General features: G+C 38.0%; 1 protein-coding gene across 1 annotated transcript in view; it reads right to left on the bottom strand.

Moving 5' to 3' along the window:
* Positions 1–302: 302 nt before the first annotated feature.
* The window catches only part of LOC149205891 (uncharacterized), a 427,798-nt gene continuing 406,866 nt past the window's right edge, over positions 303–21,234 (bottom strand). The window contains exon 6 of the mRNA XM_089393578.1: positions 303–665. Coding sequence (XP_089249704.1) covers positions 645–665 — 21 coding nt within the window. The 3' untranslated portion in view covers positions 303–644. The remainder of the gene's footprint in view (positions 666–21,234) is intronic.

The raw sequence follows: 21,234 nt of genomic DNA on the forward strand, positions 1-21,234 counted from the left end.
ATAATTATTAAAATCAATTTTAGGTTTCTTTTTAAAATCTCTCTGGCCGACCTGTGCTGTTCCTTTATATTTTCCCTCATTAGTATTTACTTCTTCCATCTGGCTCTTCTTTTTATCATATTCGATCATCTTTCTCTTGCCCTGAAGATGGATCCCATTTGGGATTCGAAACGTTGGTATAAAAATTCTATCACTGTGGATTCTCCGGTCAAAAATTCGAAAAGCACAAACCACAGATCTCTGAAATCCAATAATAGCCTCTTCCACTGGGCAACCATTCCACTAATGTGTCAAAGATGACAATAATTAACAATATCGATCTCAATTATACATTTTCAAACATTCTCAAGAGGGATATTATTGTGATGTCAAAGTCCTTACTTCACCAAAGAGGTTTTAAACCTTGCATAGTACTTTCACAATGAGTAAACTAAACATCTGGATTTTGAAGCTTTAAAGCTCAACTATATTAGTAACTGGAATAATTGACAATAATTAACAATATTGATCTCAAATATCCATTTTGAAACATTCTCGAGAGGAATAAGCTCAAGCATGACAATAATTAACCATATTGCTTTCAAATATACATTTGCAAACGTTGTCAAGAGGAACATTATAATGATGCCAAACTCCTTATTTTTTCACCGAAGAGGCTTTAAACCCTGCACAATACTTTCACAACGAGGGCATTAAATATTTTAAACCTTAAAGCACAACTATTTTAGTGACTAGAATGCGCACATAGATTATCTTTATCGACAATTTTTATAGACATTAGTTGGTACTTGGAATAAATATAGAGTTCATCAGGAAACTATCTAAGCTACTCATTAATTAAAAGTATGTGTTCATGGAAGCCCACATCAATAAAGAGAAGACATATGCATGACTCACCATCAAACTGAATATCAAAACTAAATGTCATAGATGGACCCACTTCTGTGTCAATTTAACAACCTTTAAAGTCTAGATCATCACTCATATTCCTATTAAGCACATGTAGTAGGTTTATTGCTAATAAGAGTTGCCTAAATAATGTTTACATATTGGTAACAATCTTGAAACTGATAAATGATTTTTACATATAAAGATATTTCAATGACTCAAAAAATGATGTAACAGTAACACAAAATAACAATTCAAAGTCTAGACGGACCTAACAATGAGTAGTCCTACGTTAACAAGGTTTTGGCTTCTTTAAGAAGAGCATAGAATCTAGGATTGATATACCTAAGAAATCTGATTGAAGAAAATAATAATGAAAATTGACGAAAATGACCATGTTTATAATCCCAGGAGCTTGTGTGTGATTAAAAAAATTTCAGACTGGATGTCAATAATGCAAAATGCTCCTATGTAAACATCAACATAATCTAGTCATCAATAGAGGAGATAAATATTCATCTAATTTGGTGTTGTTATGTGTGGAGCACAATGTATTATAATTTCAATGTAATTATGTAAATATACAAATTGTGACGGTTACCATGTAAATGCATGGAAATACCTAAGATTGTATGCAAAAGAAGTACAATGCTCAATTCTTTGCATTTGATATTATCTACATTCTTGGAAAAGAAAACATGGAGGAGACGTGGTTGGTAAGTAGTAACATGGAGTTGCAATAAGGCATGGCATCCGAGCATAAATGTCGGGCTTTCTAGAGGAACTCCAAGGTAAGCACAACAATTTAGAAAATAACCAATCCTTGAGCAAGTAGAAAGGAATCAGGTATCATTAGTTTAAAGTCTAGAAGAAAGTGCTAGAATCAAAACCATATAGACATCAATGATATTAGAAATGAACTGGTCACCAAATCAGTCAACCCCAAAACCGAGAACTGGGGTAAAAATGGCCACCCAAAAAATACATAAATATTCAAATTTTGAAAATAAAGAGCATATATATTCATGTGCATTTATATGAACTCAAACCATTATACACAATTATGCATAGTTTCCCATATATATAGCAAGGTTACATATAACCAAAATAACATAGAGTGCAATCCATATATGAACCAAAAGTACATCAACAAAGAGGTTCTAGATGGCCTCTAGCATCCAAAAGATTCATGCTACAACAAATATTGACATATCATCAAAATCATTGCCTGTATTAGGATCCTCATTATCAATATCACCCTTTAAGCATTAAAATAAGATAGAAAAAACTTAACATGAAAAATCAAGGTTTTGTTTGAGTGATGGGTACATTTTTACTAGGGTCATGACAAAGAATTTCAACAATCAATGTCACTAAAATCAAGATACATAGAGGCCTTGGTGCTTTTGATTAAATACTAGTTCCTTGTCCTTGTAGACGATAGAATCCAATGGAAACATTGCAATCCCCCTAATCCTGAAATCCTAAAAATTGTTAAGTCTATTGGATTTTGAGTGGGATCTAAAATTTTACATTCTCCATATGAAATCCAATGAGGATGGAACCATTCTCAAACACCTTGAAAAGAAAAGCCGACAATTAAGTTTATCATATGAGGAGTTCTCTCTATGGATCTCATCCCAACAAGACCCTATTTTGTGTTTTGATGGAGCATCTAAAAATAATCTAGGGGTGGCAAGGGGGGCGAGGGAGTGAGGTGGGGGAGGTGGTGGGCGGGGGGCGGGGGGGGGCGGGTGTTTTTTGCCCTGGAGGACAATTAGAGCTTTCATATTCATGGGCATTAGATTATGTCTCTAATAATTAAGCTTAGGTCTATTGCCTCAAAATATCGCAGGTTGTGTGTGGGGAGCTCACAAGGCAAGAACTAGACCAACAAACAACAATATGATGTGTGGCCCACTATCACCAAAGCCACTGCCTCCTATTGTTTTGTGGACTTTCACCACTAGGGAGGCTGCCCTATAGTTGGTCACTTAGAAGGATATGTCAAGTACAAGAGATAAGGTGACAAGATAGTCTTATGGAGGACAACTATACCTAATAACAAGGCTTAGTAAGTATAATAGGGCAATTTGCATCCTCCAATATGCCTAATTACGACACAACGTGACTTGGGGCTTGAGAAATAACAAGGAAAAAGGATCAACCTAGAATCAAAAGTCCAAGAAAAGGCTTCCAACAATGTATACCTTCAACCTATGGAATAAGAAGTCTTCAATAAGCCCCAAGTTGAAGCCTAGGGAAAACTAGGGCTTTTCTAGGGAAAAATCTACTTAGGGCATAAGACTTTAGCCCTAATATGGATGGATTAACCACTAAAAGGAGTTGATTTTGAAGTAATCACCTTTCCTTGAAGTGTTTAATCCTCCCAAAGGCCAATGACTTCAACCCTAGTTGAGATTTGTGCCCTAGCCCTAGCTAGAAACTTATCCTTGAGGGGCCAAAATCATATTTAAGGAGAGAAAACGAGATTTTGGCGTAAGTTTAATGGGTGACCGACAAAGTGACCAAGGCCAATGCTTAGTTTTCAGGTGGAGTTTATGGGAGTGTAATATTTGCTAGATCTTGGCAAGGAGTAAGGGAATAATGAAACCCTAGATTTTAAAATCCTAGCTATCACCTTTGTGAGGGAGAATAGTCAATTAGGAGAGCTAGTTGAAAGATTCTCCAATGGGATTGGCATTCATATTCTATAAGTGAGTAATGCATGCAATACTCTCATCTAGAATTCATAGAATGATTTTCAATGTCCATACATTAGACACAAAAAGTAAAGATTTATCAAATCCAAAGTACACTTACAAGATAGAATGCATGAACAAAGCCTTCATTGCTCCAAAATGACATCTCCAAAGCTAGAGAAATGGCTCCAATAACAAAATTCACCATAGATATTAGATTCGCATCTCCATTGTTGCATAGCAATCTCTAGGTTCTTTCTTTAAGCCATATAGAGCTTTCTTCACTTTGCAGACATGAGTCTCCCTCTGATTTATTTTGAATCCTTGAGGCTGTTCAATGTACACCTCTTCATCAATAGTCCCATTCAAAAAAGTTGTCTTAAAATCCATTTGATGGATGTTCCATCCCATAGTAGCAGCGAAAGAAACAAGCGATCTGATTGTTGTATATCTAGCTGTAGGAGCAAAGGTTTCTTCATAATCAATACCTTCTTTCTGTGAGAAGCCTCTTGCTACAAACCTTGCTTTGTACTTATCAATGCTCCCATCCGCAACATGCTTTATCTTATATATCCATTTTGAAGTGACTATAGATTTTTCACTTGGCCTAGGAACGATTTCCCAGACATCATTCTTCATAATTGACCGGTATTCTTCTTGCATTGCATTCCTCCACTCTTGATGTTTAGTTGCATCTTCATAGGAGGAAGGTTCAGCTTCAATGAGCTTCGTCATATATGTTGCATATCCAGAATACCTTTTCGGCTTTTTACTTTCCCTAAAGGTCCCCTTTGTTGTGTGTCCTTTTGCTTCTTGTAGAGTAGTTCTCAACCAAGCAGGCCTCTTTCAATTTTCAGGAACAATCACTTGTTGCACAAGCTCACTAGGACCTTCAACATCTTCTTGAGTCAGATCTTGATCATCATTGTCCCTTGAGATATCCTCAAAGATAGGTATCTCTTCTTCATCAAAGTCGACTGGAACATCCTTAGATTTCTTGTAAGCTATACTTTCATCAAAGATGACATCCCTACTTACCTCGATCCAACGATCCTCCTTAATATAGATTTTGTAAGCTTTTGATGAAGCACTATACCCAACAAAGATGCCCTTCATACTAGTAGGATCCAACTTCTTCCTTTTGTCCTTTGGTATATGAATATAAACAGGACACCCAAATATTCGAAGATGATCCACATTCGGCTTCTTTCCTATAAATGCTTCTTTTGAAGTCATGTTGTTGAGAATCTTGTGAGGACTTTGGTTCTGCAAGTAAACAGTTGTCACACATGCTTCTCCCCATAGGAATTGAGGGAGATCTTGATCATGTAGCATGGCCCTGACACATTCTTCAATTGTTCTATTCTTCCTTTCAGCCACGCCATTCTATTCAGGATTGTAAGGAACAATGAGCTCCCTCTTAATCCCTGCTTCCTTGCAAAATGCTATTAGTTCTTTGGAGGTATATTCTCCACCATTATCGGATCTTAGAATCTTAATCTTTCTTTCAGTCAGATTCTCAAAACTTTTCGAATACCTCATCTTTGTTCTTGAGAAGGTATAGCCAAGTTTTCCTTGAGAAATCATCAATGAAGGTCACATAATACCAATGCCCACCAAGAGACTTCACTACCATAGGACCACACACATCAGAATGTATGAGATCCATAACTTCCTTCGATCTAGTATCACTTCTTCACATTCTTGCCTAGAGCACAACCCTTACAGGGCCCTTCATGGTCTTCCTTTAATTCGCGGATGCCATTGACCATTTGATTTAGAGATAGCAAAATATTATAATGAAGGTGTCCATACCGTCTATGCCATAGTTCAAAAATGTTCACATCCAAGTGAACTAGGGCTTGAGATAGAGGTGTAAAGAGTCTATATAATGTCCCCTCATGAATCCCAATCACCCTAGCATTATCAATACTAGAGCCCTTACCCCAAACCAAAACCTTGCCATCAACAAAAGCAATTCTATCACCCTTATCCTCTAGACAAGAAATAGAAAGTAATTTTTTCTTCAAACCTGGAACATATAGAATGTTGTTGAGGTGAATACTTCCACTAGATTCGAGCTCCAACGAAGTAGATCCAATCCCTTTCACTGGATAGCTCTTCTTGTCTCCAAGTTCGATTGAATGAGAGGAGTTTCCTTTTGACAAAGTCTGGAGTTGGTTGCATTCTCTTGTCATATGTCTAGAAGCACCATTGTCGATAACCCATACATTTTCATCCTTGAAAGTTCCAGACAAAGCAGAAAATAGACTTCCATCCTTCACTTCTTTTGCTAGCTTGGAGATGATCTTTAAGATGTAACCCTTGATGGAGATAGCGAGATTCCCAAGGAGCTTGAAACCCTTCTTCATAACCCTTGCCATAGTGCCAACTAGGATGTGATCTTCAGTCTCCTTCTTACACCTTAGCTCTGAAACCATTGTTGTTTTTCCATGATATTGGAGTCTAGGCTAAAATCTTAAATCATTTGACGCTACCAATCAAAGTATCACAACAAGACTACTTTGCACAACGAAATAATATACAATAATAAATTTACTAGTGCATAAAATATACACAAAATTTTAAAAATTTAATCAACAACCCAACTTTGTTATATTAATCAAACTGATAATACAACAGTCTAGGGCTCTTGTACCAGGGATAATGGCCCTCATACATCGACTAGTACAAGAATACAAGATACAAGATACACTGAGGGTCTAGTTGATGTAGTGCACAATCACAACTGCTTTGTCGTATCATGTATGTTGTTGGTTCTTCGCTTTCATTTTGCAACACCTGCCTCTATCAGTGCACCAACTCCTTTAGGCCACTGAACTCGGTTATCCAATCTGCCCTCTAGCTGATCATAAGTCCATCTACAACCAAAACATAGGATCTTCAAGATCATAATATAAGATGGAAAGTGGTAAGTATGGAAAAGGATAGATGGGACACGCTATCTCAATCATGGATTCTCGAGTAGTGCCCCTTCCTAAAGCCATAATGGGCCATTAAGGGTGATCCCAATGGACTAGGATCGAAAATTAACCCCCTACTTGAGGTGAGGAAACAAGATTACGGCCAATACCCTTCTTTCTTCCAAGTCACCTCATAATCCATGCCAAGATGCCCAAATACAAACAAGCATAAGCACCCGATTGCATAATGAATAGAGTACCTTTTGATCAGGAATCCCACCTTCCAACATGTGCTCTTGACAAGTGGGTGAGGAAACATATGATTGATGCAAATGGTAGAAATATGAATTGCACGTTACATCAGCAGCTCGGCTACAAAGTGGCTCTCAAGGACTACTGGTTGCCGACTATTAGAGATGGATAGGAGAAACGTTTCTCCTGGGGGTCACCCAATTTTTGGTGGGTAACAAGTCTCACTGGCAATAGAGGTTTGTTCTGATACCATGAATGGAGTGGGGAAAAGGAAATATTACCTTTCATGCGAGAAAGAAGCTCTCTCTATCCAACCTCACAAAACCAACTGAATTTTTCACAATATGAGACAATTCAAAAATCAATCATTCAACAAAATTTGTGCTCATAAAGGCTAGAGCTATAATAACCTTTGTTTCAAATTTAAAACTCTATTTTTTTAGATCCCCTTTTATATGATCAGATCTCAGTATACTTGCAATCAACCTTTTAGACCTCTACTTATGTTTTAAATCGTTTAAAAACTAACCCCAAATGGTTGAGCAAAGGTATACCATACCAAGAATTCGTGGACTGGAAATCGTATTCTACAGGAAATAAAATTTACAGTTACCAGAACTTTCTCTTAAATGTTGCTAAAGGCATTGATCTTAAATCTGGGTGATTCCATTTTACATTGATAGGTTCCAATGGGAAACAGGAGAAGCGCTTGTTGTAGCATTCATTCCTCTCTCTCAGTTGCAACCCTTCGATTCCAAAGTAATAAACCTCAGATTGCTTGGGAAATAATCAAAACATACCCCTGCAACCTTTAATTAACACGACTCAATAAAAATGTGTTCCTGCAACCATACATCTGACCATGTAGGCATTAACGTGTTTCCATAACAAAGCATAAGTAATTTAATCAACATCAACATACTTATCACAGACAGATTGTATTGATTAACAAATAACACAACTCAGAATCATGGGAATGAAAACATCAAATTTTCAGTAATTTGTACTAAACCTTCACACTCTCCAAATCCTCACTTGACAAACTTGAGTTCAGAGTTCAGACTTTGATTACAACATCAGAAATATGAGATCCAAAACAATAGGATCTGGGTTTCTATTTTGAGTAGGAAATCTGAGTGACCCTACTTCCACTCAACCACTAACCAAAATTGGCTCAACTATCACTTAATAAAGAGATCAAATCTCTTCTTTTTATTTCCCCTAAGCTATTACAACAGAAATTTAAATTTAAATATTTGTTAAAAAAAAAAGAACATGAATTCTGAACTTCTAGAAATATGAGTGGGAGATTTGCTCAATGCCCATGCATCAAACAACTCCCTGATTGGGGCTTGTTACCACACAAATCTAGCATGGCCCCAAGGAAGGGAAACCTGAGGGACAACTACTAGACTAAGTGACAACAATGGGACAATGGCCCACTGTCACCTCAGTCAATGTGCCTTGCTCTTTATGGACTTTCACAGATGGGAGGAGTCCCAGTAGGAAGGAAATCACTTGAAAGGGATATGTCAATAACTAGGTACCAAGTGATTTCTCAAGGCCTATTCAAGGAGAGACACAATAATGATTCAATGCCTCAAGGAAGCTAAAGGCCTCCAAGAAAGACCAAGGAGGAGATCAAGATCAAGACCTAGGGTTTGAGATATGCAAATGGTAATAGGTATTCCTAAGGTCAAGAATCTAGGAGATGAGGTAGAAACTCTCAAAGGAGTTATATCTAATGATTTAACACTTCTAAAAGGCTTTTTGCTCTCTTTGAAAGACCTAAGAAAGGCTTGCGCTAGACCTAGGGTTTTGTGAATAAGCGTGGGAAGAGATGCTTCCAAGGTGATCAGTAGGTCAAGGAAAGGGAGAAGAAACTTGAAGGGTCTCTTATGATATATTCCACCAAATACAATGCTCATACAACCTCAAGAAAGCCACCTATCCAAGGAAATACAAGCTAGGTTTCCCTTCTAGGGTACACGAGTTTATGGATGAATTACTACGAGAAATCAACGAAAATTGGAGATCCTCAAGACAAGACCTCAAGGAAGAGTCATGTCTGAATGAAATCCAAAAATTCGTCCTCTAAAGGATTTCGCTTGATGCCCTAGCTAGCCATCCAAGGAAAGAGGGGCCGAAATTTTGGGAGGAGAAAAGAAGGAAGAAAGAGAAGTTGATCACCAAACGACTTAGGCCAGTGCCTTCTCCCTTGGGTTTATGGAGTCCTAGATGCGTTAGATAAGCCAAATTTGTCTTCAAGGAGGCTAAAAGATGATGCCCTAGCTACCACCTTTCAACAATTACCTACTATTAGAATATGGAGTTTCATGAAGAAAAATAACATTTCATCACTAGGAACATTCATTGCATGCTATACCATGAATAACATATGCAAGAGCCAACCAAATAGCTTTCAAAATGATCTTCAACAAAATTAGGGAATAATAAGTTAATAACAATTACTCTAGTTGCAACAATTACATACATTAGACAATTTGCAAAGAAAGATTTCATCAACAAGAGAACTTACAAAATAGTCATGCAATATATCCATCCATATTCAAGAAGTAGCTCCAAGACAAGATCAAAAATCAGCTCCAAATATCATAGTGCATCCAAGATACTCCAAAGATTCCAAGAGAAAAAGTGTGAATTGCCTAAGAGGGTCGAAAATCCCAAGTGATGATGATGAGTTCTCACAAATGAGACTCACTTTTATTTATATGAGTCTCTCCTAATCGAATTAGCCTAATGAGCCCCCAAAATTATAAAATAATGTGCTAAGAACAAGCCTTGGTCACAAGTCGACCAAGTAGCTATCACAAGTTATGAATAAGCCATCCATATGCAAGCCGAGTTGATGATGTCATGATGATGTAGGGCCATTGGAGGGCCACATTGAATCCTCTAAGTGCCATGACGAGAGAGAGGGCTCCAATAAAGATGAATTAGGGGATGGCCCCTAATTTTCCATGCAAGTCATCATGTGGTGCCCCATAGTGGGTTTGGGGCACAAATGTTGGTCTCATGGGTCTCCTGATGAAAGATAAGCTTGTAGAATTCTCCAAATAAGAGCTCTAATGATGGTGCCTGCCCTCCCAAGACTCAAAAGTGAGACCAATTTCCTCTACGCCTTGGATTAGTTGCCCTGATCATGCTAAGCCAGTTGGGTCATGTTGGTCCAAGTGCATCATCTCGCGAATAATGTGGGCAACGAACAAGCTATTGAAGGTGTTGAAAGTGCCCATGGCATGAAATGATGCTCAAACCAATGATGGAGTCCCATGGCTCTCAACGCATCCCCTATAAATGTCAATATGATCCTTTGGTGGTATTGGGCCCCAGTTAAGTTGCCCATGTGAAAATTTCAAGTCAAATCCTGTTGCAACAACTAGTATTATTTCTTCCAACTGTTAATTAATTTAGCAGTTTATTGCTACGGCAACAATGGAATAAACACACTGCAATCTTCACAAAAATACTGTGGAAAATAATAGCGCTGGAAACTGAGAAATATGCTAGCACACACATCAAAATTAACACAGTTATTTTTGGACAAATGTCCTCAGAAAAACCCAACTTGGGAAAACCGGGTGCAATGTGAAAATTCGGTGATCCCAATTCCTACTGCAGTAACTGACAATATTTCTTCTATTTGTTAAATTACTTAAACAAATTATTTGCAGTTTTCTACGACAAATAGCCTTCACAAATAAAATTCCGTGGAAAATAAATACAAGGAAAATATTAACACATATATAACCACAATGAGAGTTGTTTTGCACAATTGTCCCCGGAAAAACCCAATGTGGGAAAATTGGTGCAGCGGATGAGGGTTTCTTTTATTAATCTTCAACAATAATTTATGTACAAGACAAAATAGAGGAATAGTCACTGAGAGAATTTTACTAGTGAATTTCTCACACTCCACAACAATTTTCTAACCTCGAAGAGGACCTCTTGCCTCTTTCGCTAGCCCTTCTGTGTCACTCTCTGCGCAGTGACTGTGTGGGCCCTACGTCAACCCTTTTGCTGCGCTGACTTGTGTCCTTTCTCTGCGATGCCTCCTCCAAATTCGTCCTACACTCTCACACTATGTTGATGACCTCTCTCTCCCACCTACAACTCACTCTCTGACTCAATTTTCTCTTGCTGAACTTCAGCCACTAAGAAAATCGATCTACTTGAGCAACTGAGTATCTGCCCTGGTGTGTTCTCCATCTACCCATCGACTTCTTCTTATAATCTTCTGTTAGAGCACCAACGGCCAAGATTAAAACATAATCGATGATTAAGATTAACTAGAAGTCAATCCATGTCTTCTTCTAGAAGATTCTCACCATGACTTAATTAATACCTTTTAATTAACCAGATTTCCTAAGTTTAGACTTAGGGAATCATTTAAAAAAGTTAATTATTTTAATTAATTCGTCTCTAGGTGGAATTTCCAGAAACGATTTTTGGATTTTGGAGAATACATGTATTCTAGCCTCTCCACAAAATTTCGTGGCTAGAACACATCCGATGCTACAAAAATCAACACTCCCTCTTAGTGAGGAATGTGTTCTAGTGTTGCAACTCACTGAAGCAACACCTTGTCTCTGCTTTATCTCCTGTCATGTTGCTGATGTCTGGCTGCTCTGCCCATCACTACTGCGCAACTCTGATATGAGTTGCATTTGTGTTGCTGCTGACCCTGCTGAATTGTTGTCAACCACTGCCTCTGCACTGCAACTCCCTCTCATCTGCTGCTGCTGCAATTGAGAATCCATCTGCTACTGAAACGAGTTCTCCACCATACCCATTTGTTCCCTGAACTGGATGAACTTAGCTCTCCCTAGAGCTTTCGTAAGTATGTTTTCCACTTAATCCCCTGTGGGGACATACTGCAGCTGGATTGCCCCACATTGAACACAATCCATGATGAAATGACATCTGATATCAATGTGCTTTGACCTATCATGAAATACTGGATTCTCAGAGAGTTTTATGCAACTTTGATTATCACAGTAAACACTGGTCACTCCAATTTTTTCCTGAACAAACTCACTAGCAATTTCCTAAGCCATATGGCTTCACACGTAGCTGTGCTAGCTGTCATATATTATGCTTTTGCCAAGCTCAGTGCTATTGACTTTTGCTTCCTGCTGCACCAAGAGATCATCCCTAATCCAATGCTGAAGCAGTACCCAAAGGTACTTTTCCTGTCCACTAAACTACCTGCCCAATCTGCATCTGTGAATCCGCTCAACTTGACATCATCTCCTCAAGTATATTTCAACCTGAGTCTGACTGTTCCACACACATATCTGAGAATGTTCCTAGCTACTGCCCAATGTACCATTTTGAGTTACACCATGAACTGACTAAGGGTATTGACATCGAAACAAATATCTGGCCTGGTGTTGACCAGATACATGAGTGACCCAATTAGCTATCTGTACAAGGTGGGGTCGACTTCCCTGTCCCCTAAGGCATCTATCTTTTTCCAGTTGGTAATCATGGGTGTTGCCATGGGTCTGCAATCCTGCATTCTGAATCTCTTCAAAATTTCTGTAGCATATCTTCCTTGCCCAAGGAAGATTTCCCCATTCTTCTACAATACTTCCATCCCCAAAAAATAGTGCATCAACCCCATATCCTTCAAATCAAATTCTGCTGCAAGGTTCCTTTTGCAGTCCTCTATGAGCTTCAATGATCCCGTAAAAAACATATCATTTAGATATAAAACTAGAATCTTGAATCCTACTACAGTAATTGATAATATTTCTTCTATTTGTTAAATTACTTAAACAAATTATTTGTAGTTTTCTACGACAAATATCAAAATACATAAATTGTAGTCTTCACAAATAAAATTCTACGGAAAATAAATACAAGGAAAATACCAGCACATGTATAACCACAGTGACACAGTTGTTTTTGGACAATTGTCCCTAGAAAAACCCAATGTGGGAAAACCGGTGCAGTAGATGAGGGTTTCTTTTATTAATCTTTAGCAATAATTTTTGTACAAGACAAAATAGAGGAAGAGTCACTGAGAGAAATTTACTAGTGAATTTCTCACACTCCACAACAATTTTCTGACCCCGAAGAGGACCTCTTGCCTCTTTTGTTGGCCCTTCTGCATCACTCTCTGCGCAGTGACTGCATGGGCCCTATGTCAACCCTTCTGCTACGCTGACCTGCGTCCCTCCTCCGCGTTGCCTCCTCCAGATTCGTCCTGCACTCTCAGACTATGTTGATGCCCTCTCTCTCCCACCTGCAACTCACTCTCTGACTCGATTTTCTCTTGCCGAACTTCAGCCATTGAGAAAATCGATTTGCTTGAGCAACTAAGTATCTGCCCTAGTGCGTTCTCCATCTACCCATCGACTTCTTCTTATAATCTTCTGTTGGAGCACCAACGGTCAAGATTAAAACGTAATCGAGATTAACTAGAAGTCAATCCATGTATTCTTCTAGAAGATTCTCACCATGACTTAATTAATACCCTTTAATTAACTAGATTTCCTAGGTTTAGACTTAGGTAATCATTTAAAAAAGTTAATTAGTTTAATTAAGTCATCTCTGTTAGCACTCCTCAGTGTCCCAAGGCTGAGAAAGGAAGCCAAGGAGGTAACCTCAAACCAATCTTTAGACTTGACAGCTAGCCCTACCAAATCAGAGAGGGCTCTCTCAAGGATCTCACAGCCAATGAAGTGACTGGAGAGGGAATCAGATGTTAGGCTAGATATTAAGCTCAATGGTGTTTGATTTTATGGTTTGTTGGATGAAGCTCATAGATCTAGGAACTAGGCTAAGGTTTCTAATGATCAATTGCAGAGATATAATGGGGCAAGGTAGGCATGATTAGTGACATAAATAGTTTGTTGTGGTGGTGTAGAGATGAAAAGGTAGAGGATCAGAATGAGCATGTAACCATGAATTCATTCATCAAGAAGAAAGAACACTAGCATGAAAATCTCAACAAAACAAAGCATATAACCTATGAATTTTGTTTAAAACTCATGAGATGATCACAAGAAAAGCATAAAGATAGTAGGAAAAAAAATATCAGAGAAAACAATGTCACATAAACATACTAGAAGAATCCTAAGATAATTACTACAACTGCCTGTTATATTACTGCAAAATGTGCACTAGCTCAAAGCTATGATTCATAAACATCCAACCTACAATACTTCGAAATTTGAAGTATTTATACGATTATTTACAAAAATAAATATCTTGAAACATAATTCAATATTTGTTACAAAATAAAATAAAATCAAACTGCTAATAATATCAATCCGCTGATTCCTGGTGCTGTTCTGGGCATTCTGGTAGTAATTGAGGCCTCGAATAGACTTTGCTGTTAGTCCTACTGGCTAATCAAATGCGCTGTTGTTCCACATTTTCCGCATTCTATTTGAGCGGAGGCAGAATGGATATACGTAGAAAATGTCTTCGTTGTCTTCTAAGCAGAGGTAGAATGGATGATTTGGTGCTCTGTGAATGGAGGCCGTAATCATTCAGTTTGGAAAATTACATGAAAAACAACGAGAAACCATGGCCGAGGGCGTGAAAAAAATGAACTGATATTGACCATCTGGGAGAATTATGAACCGTTGATCTAGGCTGTCTGATCTGGGCCGTAGATCCGGGCCATTGAAATATCACAATCGCAATAGGGGAGGGGCCTTTACACTAATTTTTCATGTTTTACAAAGAGGACGGACCTGAAACTTCAAAAACCACAATATATATAAAATATTGCATCCAAAGGAATCTCACACATCACCATCGGGGAGTGGGAAGGGGTTTGGCAGAGGAGGAACTTGTGATTGTGTGATCCTTGATTGCGATATCGCAATCGACGGATCGGGTCTCATCGCAATTGGCGAGTGGAGGAAGGTACGATATGAAATATCAGCAGAGGGGGAAGGAACATTGCGATATCGCAATCGGCGGGGGAGGAGTTTTTGCGATATCGGCGAGCTGGAGAATCTGCAATATGTGAAATCGCAATCGCAATCGAGAAGGGGAGACGAGCGCGACCATTGTATTGTTTCATGAGATTGCGCCGATAGTGATACGCTTTGCGGGTCTCCGCCCTTTAAAAGGGACTTCAACATGTTTAAATGGAATGTGGCTTGAGTTTGAGAATGAGTTTTTTCCAAGGGAAAAAATGGGTTTTGGGCTAGGATTTTCTCAAGGAAAAAGGGGTTTTTGATGGAACGAGGGGATTTATGAGGGAAGGTTGAGGGAGGTATATGGAGTATGAATGAGGATGTTGAAACAAGCTGAAATCTCTTTGAACATTTTTCCCCCAATCACTACTCCCATAATGATGACCCAGACGATGTCATGACTCTTTTCATGATCTTTTGATGACTTGACCTAATAATGACACCTAATGGATTATGAAACTGATGATTTGGACCTTTGGACTTTGCAGTATAACTGACCATGAGATGATGACTGAGATGGTGATCAAAACATTTCACTGATGACTTATCACAATGAATGATGACACGACCAAAATGGCAACTTGACCATGAAACATAGAGAGTAGTAATATGCCTAGAACTGGCCAATGATCAAATTTTATTTTGAAAAGATAACAATTTGCCCTAATAACCCGATCAACAACTTTGAAAGAGTACATTTGATCACTGGTGAATGACAGGACTGGCAGACACTAACATTGGCTCCAATTGGGGATGACAGCTCCTTTAGGAGGTGTCAAGAACATCGTAGACCAAGTAGCCTCATTTGTTGGGCGATGGAGTCAAAAACAAAAAAAACAAAACTCGACACTGAAATGATTGACTAACAAACTGAAATTGACTTGATTACAAAACATTGACTTACTTATGGCAGCAAACCATCGAGATCTTAGGGCCTTCACCTCGAGCTTCAATTCCTAATGACAATAGCCCACCTGCTGAAGATATATATACAATCATGCGATATGATCCTTCCAGTGTAACCAATCCAGCAAATGGCTACTTACTTGAATCTTGCTCACACTTTCTTTGAGCAGGCAGAAAAACAAAAGATAGGCAACTCAAAGTGTCCACTGAATCCAATAGTTGTATTGATGAACTTGGAAAATTCTCCCTTCACCGATGACTGCAATAAACTAACCAAAGGATCATGGAAAACATGCAACATAAGAAAAACAGGAAAACAAACCTCATTCCAAACTATTGTTTTGTTTATGTGTTGAAATTGATTCTCTTTAAACAGAATGGGAGAAAACTGTTTTTCCTTTTTATTATCCATTGTAGTCAAGTGCTCTGAATGCTCTTGAATCTCATCAAGTATAACAACAATATCATGTTCAACTGGGAAGTCTAAAAAGGACACTTCATTTAATTCAACATATACTTCATGTTGTTCTTCAAAAGGATCTGAGATAGCCTTTTCTCTTTTAATGATTGAGTTAGAGAATGGATGAAAAGAAGAAAGAGGTGTTTGATTACCCTTATCATTCACTTGGTCACACAGAAGCTTGCAAGGTAGCTGCAAACTCTCATTAATTTCAGGTGAAGGAACATGACTTGTAATAATATGTTGTCTTACTTCATTAACATCCAAGGAAGAAATTAATGATTGAGAACTTTTACGATTTTCTTCAAGGGTTGTAAATTGAGATAAGATATAACATGAAAGAGAATTTGAGACATGGTCTTCATCATGAAAATCTGATTGGTCTTTAATCACTGAAGAAAACACTGCTTGTTGAAAATGTTCTTGTGGATCAAGACAATTAAGCTCTGTTGGTTCTTCTTTTGGATCACAAGACTGTTGTAAATCAACAAATGAATTTTCAATAATATGCTCTGTTGACCTCTACTGGTCAACTACCCATGCAGTACATCCCCCTTTTCTTGGCAAAAAGGGGCAGCACCTGATCAGCATGTCCGTGCCATCCTGCCATCATCAGCAACTTGATCTTTTTGATTGTAAACCCAGTCTGCATGTATTAATTGTAAATAATCTTAGCAGACATGAGTCATGTATGTAATTTGCCTAGGTGGACCTAACTTTCTGATGATAATCTACGTCCCGGAAGGTATTCGTCTCACCGATCCACGGATCGGCAGAGTTTTCCTTCAAACCTGACCCCAAAGCCGGGATTGATTTTGTCATTGGAATTTTAGGAGAATCCTAGTGTGTTGATCTGCTAGATTATAGTTGTGTCGCAGAACTGGGTGATTTGTGAGGGTCTATGTTAAAGGGGTTTTCTCCCTTAAGATGTAAATTGTAAAAGTCATGATGTAATGTGTCCTGAGGGTCGAAAAATGTTTTAACTCCCCTCATGAGTCCTAAGTCCTAGGTCCTAGGTGATGTTTTCCGAAGGTTTAGTTCGATGATCCATTTTAAAATAAATTAAAAAAAAAATTAAAAAATTAAAAAATGAATAAATATAAAATAATAAAAAATTAAAAAATAAAGCAAAAACCCTAACTAATAAAATAATAATATTTTAAGTGAATAAATCGACGGATGAGATCAAGAGATGTCTTGATCCTCATCAACGGTCGAGATCATTTCTGCATGGATCACTCGAACTAGCCGTTGGAGGCATTTCCTTTAAGTAGGGTGCTAGGGGTCATTTCAGCGGATTGGATCTGTGAGTCTGTACTAAAAAAGCTCTCTTGTAATCTGATTTCTGGTTAATAAAAGAAGACTTTGGGGTCCAAATCGTGCTGGTGTTACTCTCTGGAATTGCTGTGAGATCTTTAATTTTCTGCATATTTCAGTTTTCAGCCATTAGTCATAGCTTGTTTTTAGAGTATTGTGAGCACAGGTATCTTGTTCACTTGCTAGGGTTTGAGTGTTGCTAGGGTTTCTGAAATAATGGCAGGTATCTCCATTATTTCCTGAGATCTAGCAGCATTCTCTCTCTCTTTGCTGATGGTTGCTTGAGATGTGCAGGAAAACCTTTTAGTAGAGAATATTGGTGGGCGTTTGGGGAAGTTCTAGGCTGAACCAGCCGACTCCCACAGGCTTTTCTTGCAGAGCCCAGCTGATTTTGGCCCTGGGTTAATCATTTAAAGTTTATTTCCTGTTTTGCATGAGAGATTTTCTTTCTGTTCACAGCAGAATTTAAGTTTTCTGATATTTCGAAAATATTGCTGCTGTTATTGCTAAATCTGGCTGTTAAGGGCCGAATCTGTACATTAATCAGCTTTTTCTGTTCTAGGGTTCCAAAATTTTGTTCAGGTTCATTTAGGGCTTTGCAGGCTCAGGCACTTCTGATCCGAGGCTGTTAAAAATATGCTAAAACTGTGATGGGCATCATTTCATGCATCAGCTGGATGAAGGAGAACGCATCTAATCAGCAAACTAAAGCCACGAAAACTGTCCATAAAATTTTTTCTGACATCTGATATCAGACATCTCAATCCCAGTGACAAAATGAAGATTTTTTATTCCAAATTTTTGAAGGTTATCACAGTTTTGGGATACGCCTGTATTTTTCACTAAGGAACAAGCTCCTAAAGGGGATCTGCATGAGAGATCACGACGTTCTGCAATCGCTGCCGATTTCCTGTTGGTTATGCAGACAAAATCACACCAGCGGCTTCAGCATTTATCCACGTTTATACCCACATCAAGCCAGGGAGAATGCGGTTTCACTTCCCAGCGTTTTTCGATTCTCTTGGTCACGTTGTTGAGGGTTGATCTCGTCTCGGCGTTCTTCCTTGATCGTATGCGTGTGGCGATCCGTAGCAGCGTTCAGAAACTTTCAAAAAACGATTTGCTTCTCTCCTTTCACGCGTTCGGCCTCAGGGTATCCGCAGACAGCTCCAACTCACGTTCGTCAATCGTTGTAAGGATGTAATAGCACGCCCAGGTCAGGTAAATGGCGTCCCAGGTATATGCGTTTCTCATTTTGTTGTAGCGTGGAAATCGTTGTGTCCATTGCAAATGCGTGCGTGGGTAATGAGATCGATTTTTTTTATTACGTTTTCATTTTTAGTTATAGTTTCATTCCTTAGGTCATAGCATAATAGGTCTGGTTTCATTAGATTCTAGTTTTTTTTTCGATTTAATTTTTAGTTTAGGATTTTAGTTTATATAAATTTTAATATTTAGTTTTTCTTTAAGATTTTAATTAGATTTAGATTTTAAAGTTTTAATTTTAGAATTTAATTTAAAGTAACGTAGATTTTAATTTAATTCTAATCTTTAGTTTAGTTTAGAAATTTGTATAGTATATAGATTTTAAATTTTTTAGATTTAACTTTAATTAGATTTTAATTTTTGTTTTATTTTTTATTTTAAAATAAAAAAATATTTTTAAAGGGATTTTTAGGGTTTTAGTTTAGATTTAGGATTTTCTTTTTGTTTGTATTTAAAAAAAAAAAAAAAAAAAAAAAATTTAAAATTTTGCGGAAAATTTTTCTTTGTCAGATCCAGTTATTTTTCGGGAATTGTCTTTCATGCTGAGATCTGAATTTTTTCAAGTCGAGATGCGAAATTCATATCTGGTTAATGGTTTATGATTCGTGATGGTTTAAAGCATTCATCTTTTAAAATTTTCAATTGCTGGATATCGTTTGGTCATTCTAAGAGCATTGTGATTTAACTGATGATAGATGATTGCTGTTCATGGTCCATATTTTTATATCGTTTAACAAGTAATCGTTTCAACCACAATCTCTTAAGGCACTGGTCTGCTAAATTAATCAAATCCATCGAGTGCTTTTTATATCGTATCTCGTGTCTCCCAACCAACTGGTCGATAGTTGGTCTCATCACCTCACAAGGACTACCCCCCTTAGCCGCGGGAGACAGGCTTAAACGGAGGGATCGGGGATCAGAGTGACAGCCCCCGGTCTGAGCGTTGTCGTGTCAATTTGCGCGACAACATTTTTTGGCGCCGTTGCCGGGGACACTTTGTTCTCGGTGTTTCAAACGACAATCATTCATCTTCTCATCTTTCTCATCTCTCAGTTGAGCTGGCAGAATCAATATTTTGGCATCTTTTCATCACATATCAGCAGCGCCTCTTGGGTTTGTTTCCTGTTTGGGTGGCGACTCCACTTTCTCATTTTTCCCAGACAAGAAGCTTTCCTCATATCTGCTTGTGGTTACTTTTTGGATCCTAGAATCAGATTCATTGTTCAAGTGGCGACTCCACTTCTCTCATCTCTTAATTCTCTTGAGCAGAAATCTCTTTCTATCATCCATTTGATCCCTTGTTGTTCATCATGGATTATTCATGTAAACCATGTCATTTTACTAATAATCTCCATGATCTTCCGAAAGAGGCCATTTCTAAATTATTTAAGTTCTCGGGTGATGATCTGGTCGCTGTTAGACATCATTTAAACATGTTTACTTGTGTAATGACCATATATTGTAGACTTCCTCAATATAATCATGAAGACTTCAAGATGCGTCTATTTGTCCATTCTTTAGAGGGTGATGCCTTGAATTGGTTTAATAATTTTCCTAATGATTTTTTCACTTCTTTACAAGACATTCTCAATGCTTTTAAAGATAGATATGATAGTCCAAACAGCTTGCCTTCTGCCCCTAAAATTGTGCAACAGAAAGAAAGAGTTCAAGATCAGAATGTGTCATCAACCGGAACTATTGCAGATCAAGTTCATGATAGTGAAAAATCAGGGATAAATGACAATGAAAAGGAAGAGCAAAAGCAAATAATACAAGATTTAATGATGCTGGTGAAAAATATGGAAAGCAACCAAACTAATCTTATCAATGATGTTAAAACTTTACGCACCCATCTGGAAAAACGTAATAAGGAGATTGAGGACACGCAAAATCAGCATGCTAAGGAAATTGAGGCCATGAAAACTAAACATGAAACAGAAATTGGAAACATGCAAGCGAATCATGAAGAAGAAATAAATTCCATGCAGCATTGCTTGATGAACATAAAGGAAGAAAATGTTAAAGTAATAAAAGACATGGAAGAACATCATGCCAGACAAATTAGTGCTATAAAGGTTGAACACTCTAGACAGATGGATGCCATTAGAATACAGGTTCAAAAGTTTCAGCAATTGGAAAATGAAAGAAACCAGATAACATCAATAGATCAGGAGCCTTCTCATTTGTTGCAACAAGCTCCATCTTATTATGAGGAGGTTATTAGTTTAGTTGAAAGATGGTTGATTGAAGATGGACTTAAGAATGATAAAGATCAGATGCGGGCTAAAGAGAGACATATCACGCATACTTCATCTGATAGTTTCGAAACAGAAAGTTCCAGCTCATCAGTAATTCATCCTGCCAGAAAGAAAAAGCGCAAGAGGAAGAAAATGAGAAGAAGACTTGACGCATCAGACGGCCGCGAGCTGCTTGATTTTCGAATAGGAAGGAGTCCTACCATATGCAAAATTGGACATGGCACATCCGACAAGCAGCCGACAGATTTGCCTGAAAGCAGGCAAATGCTTAGTATGCACTATATTGAACACAACTGATGC

Source organism: Pinus tabuliformis, chromosome 1_2 (genome assembly GCF_031772625.1).
Source record: "Pinus tabuliformis cultivar Carrire ecotype Pingquan chromosome 1_2, CPIR1, whole genome shotgun sequence".
Lineage (NCBI taxonomy): Eukaryota > Viridiplantae > Streptophyta > Pinopsida > Pinales > Pinaceae > Pinus > Pinus tabuliformis.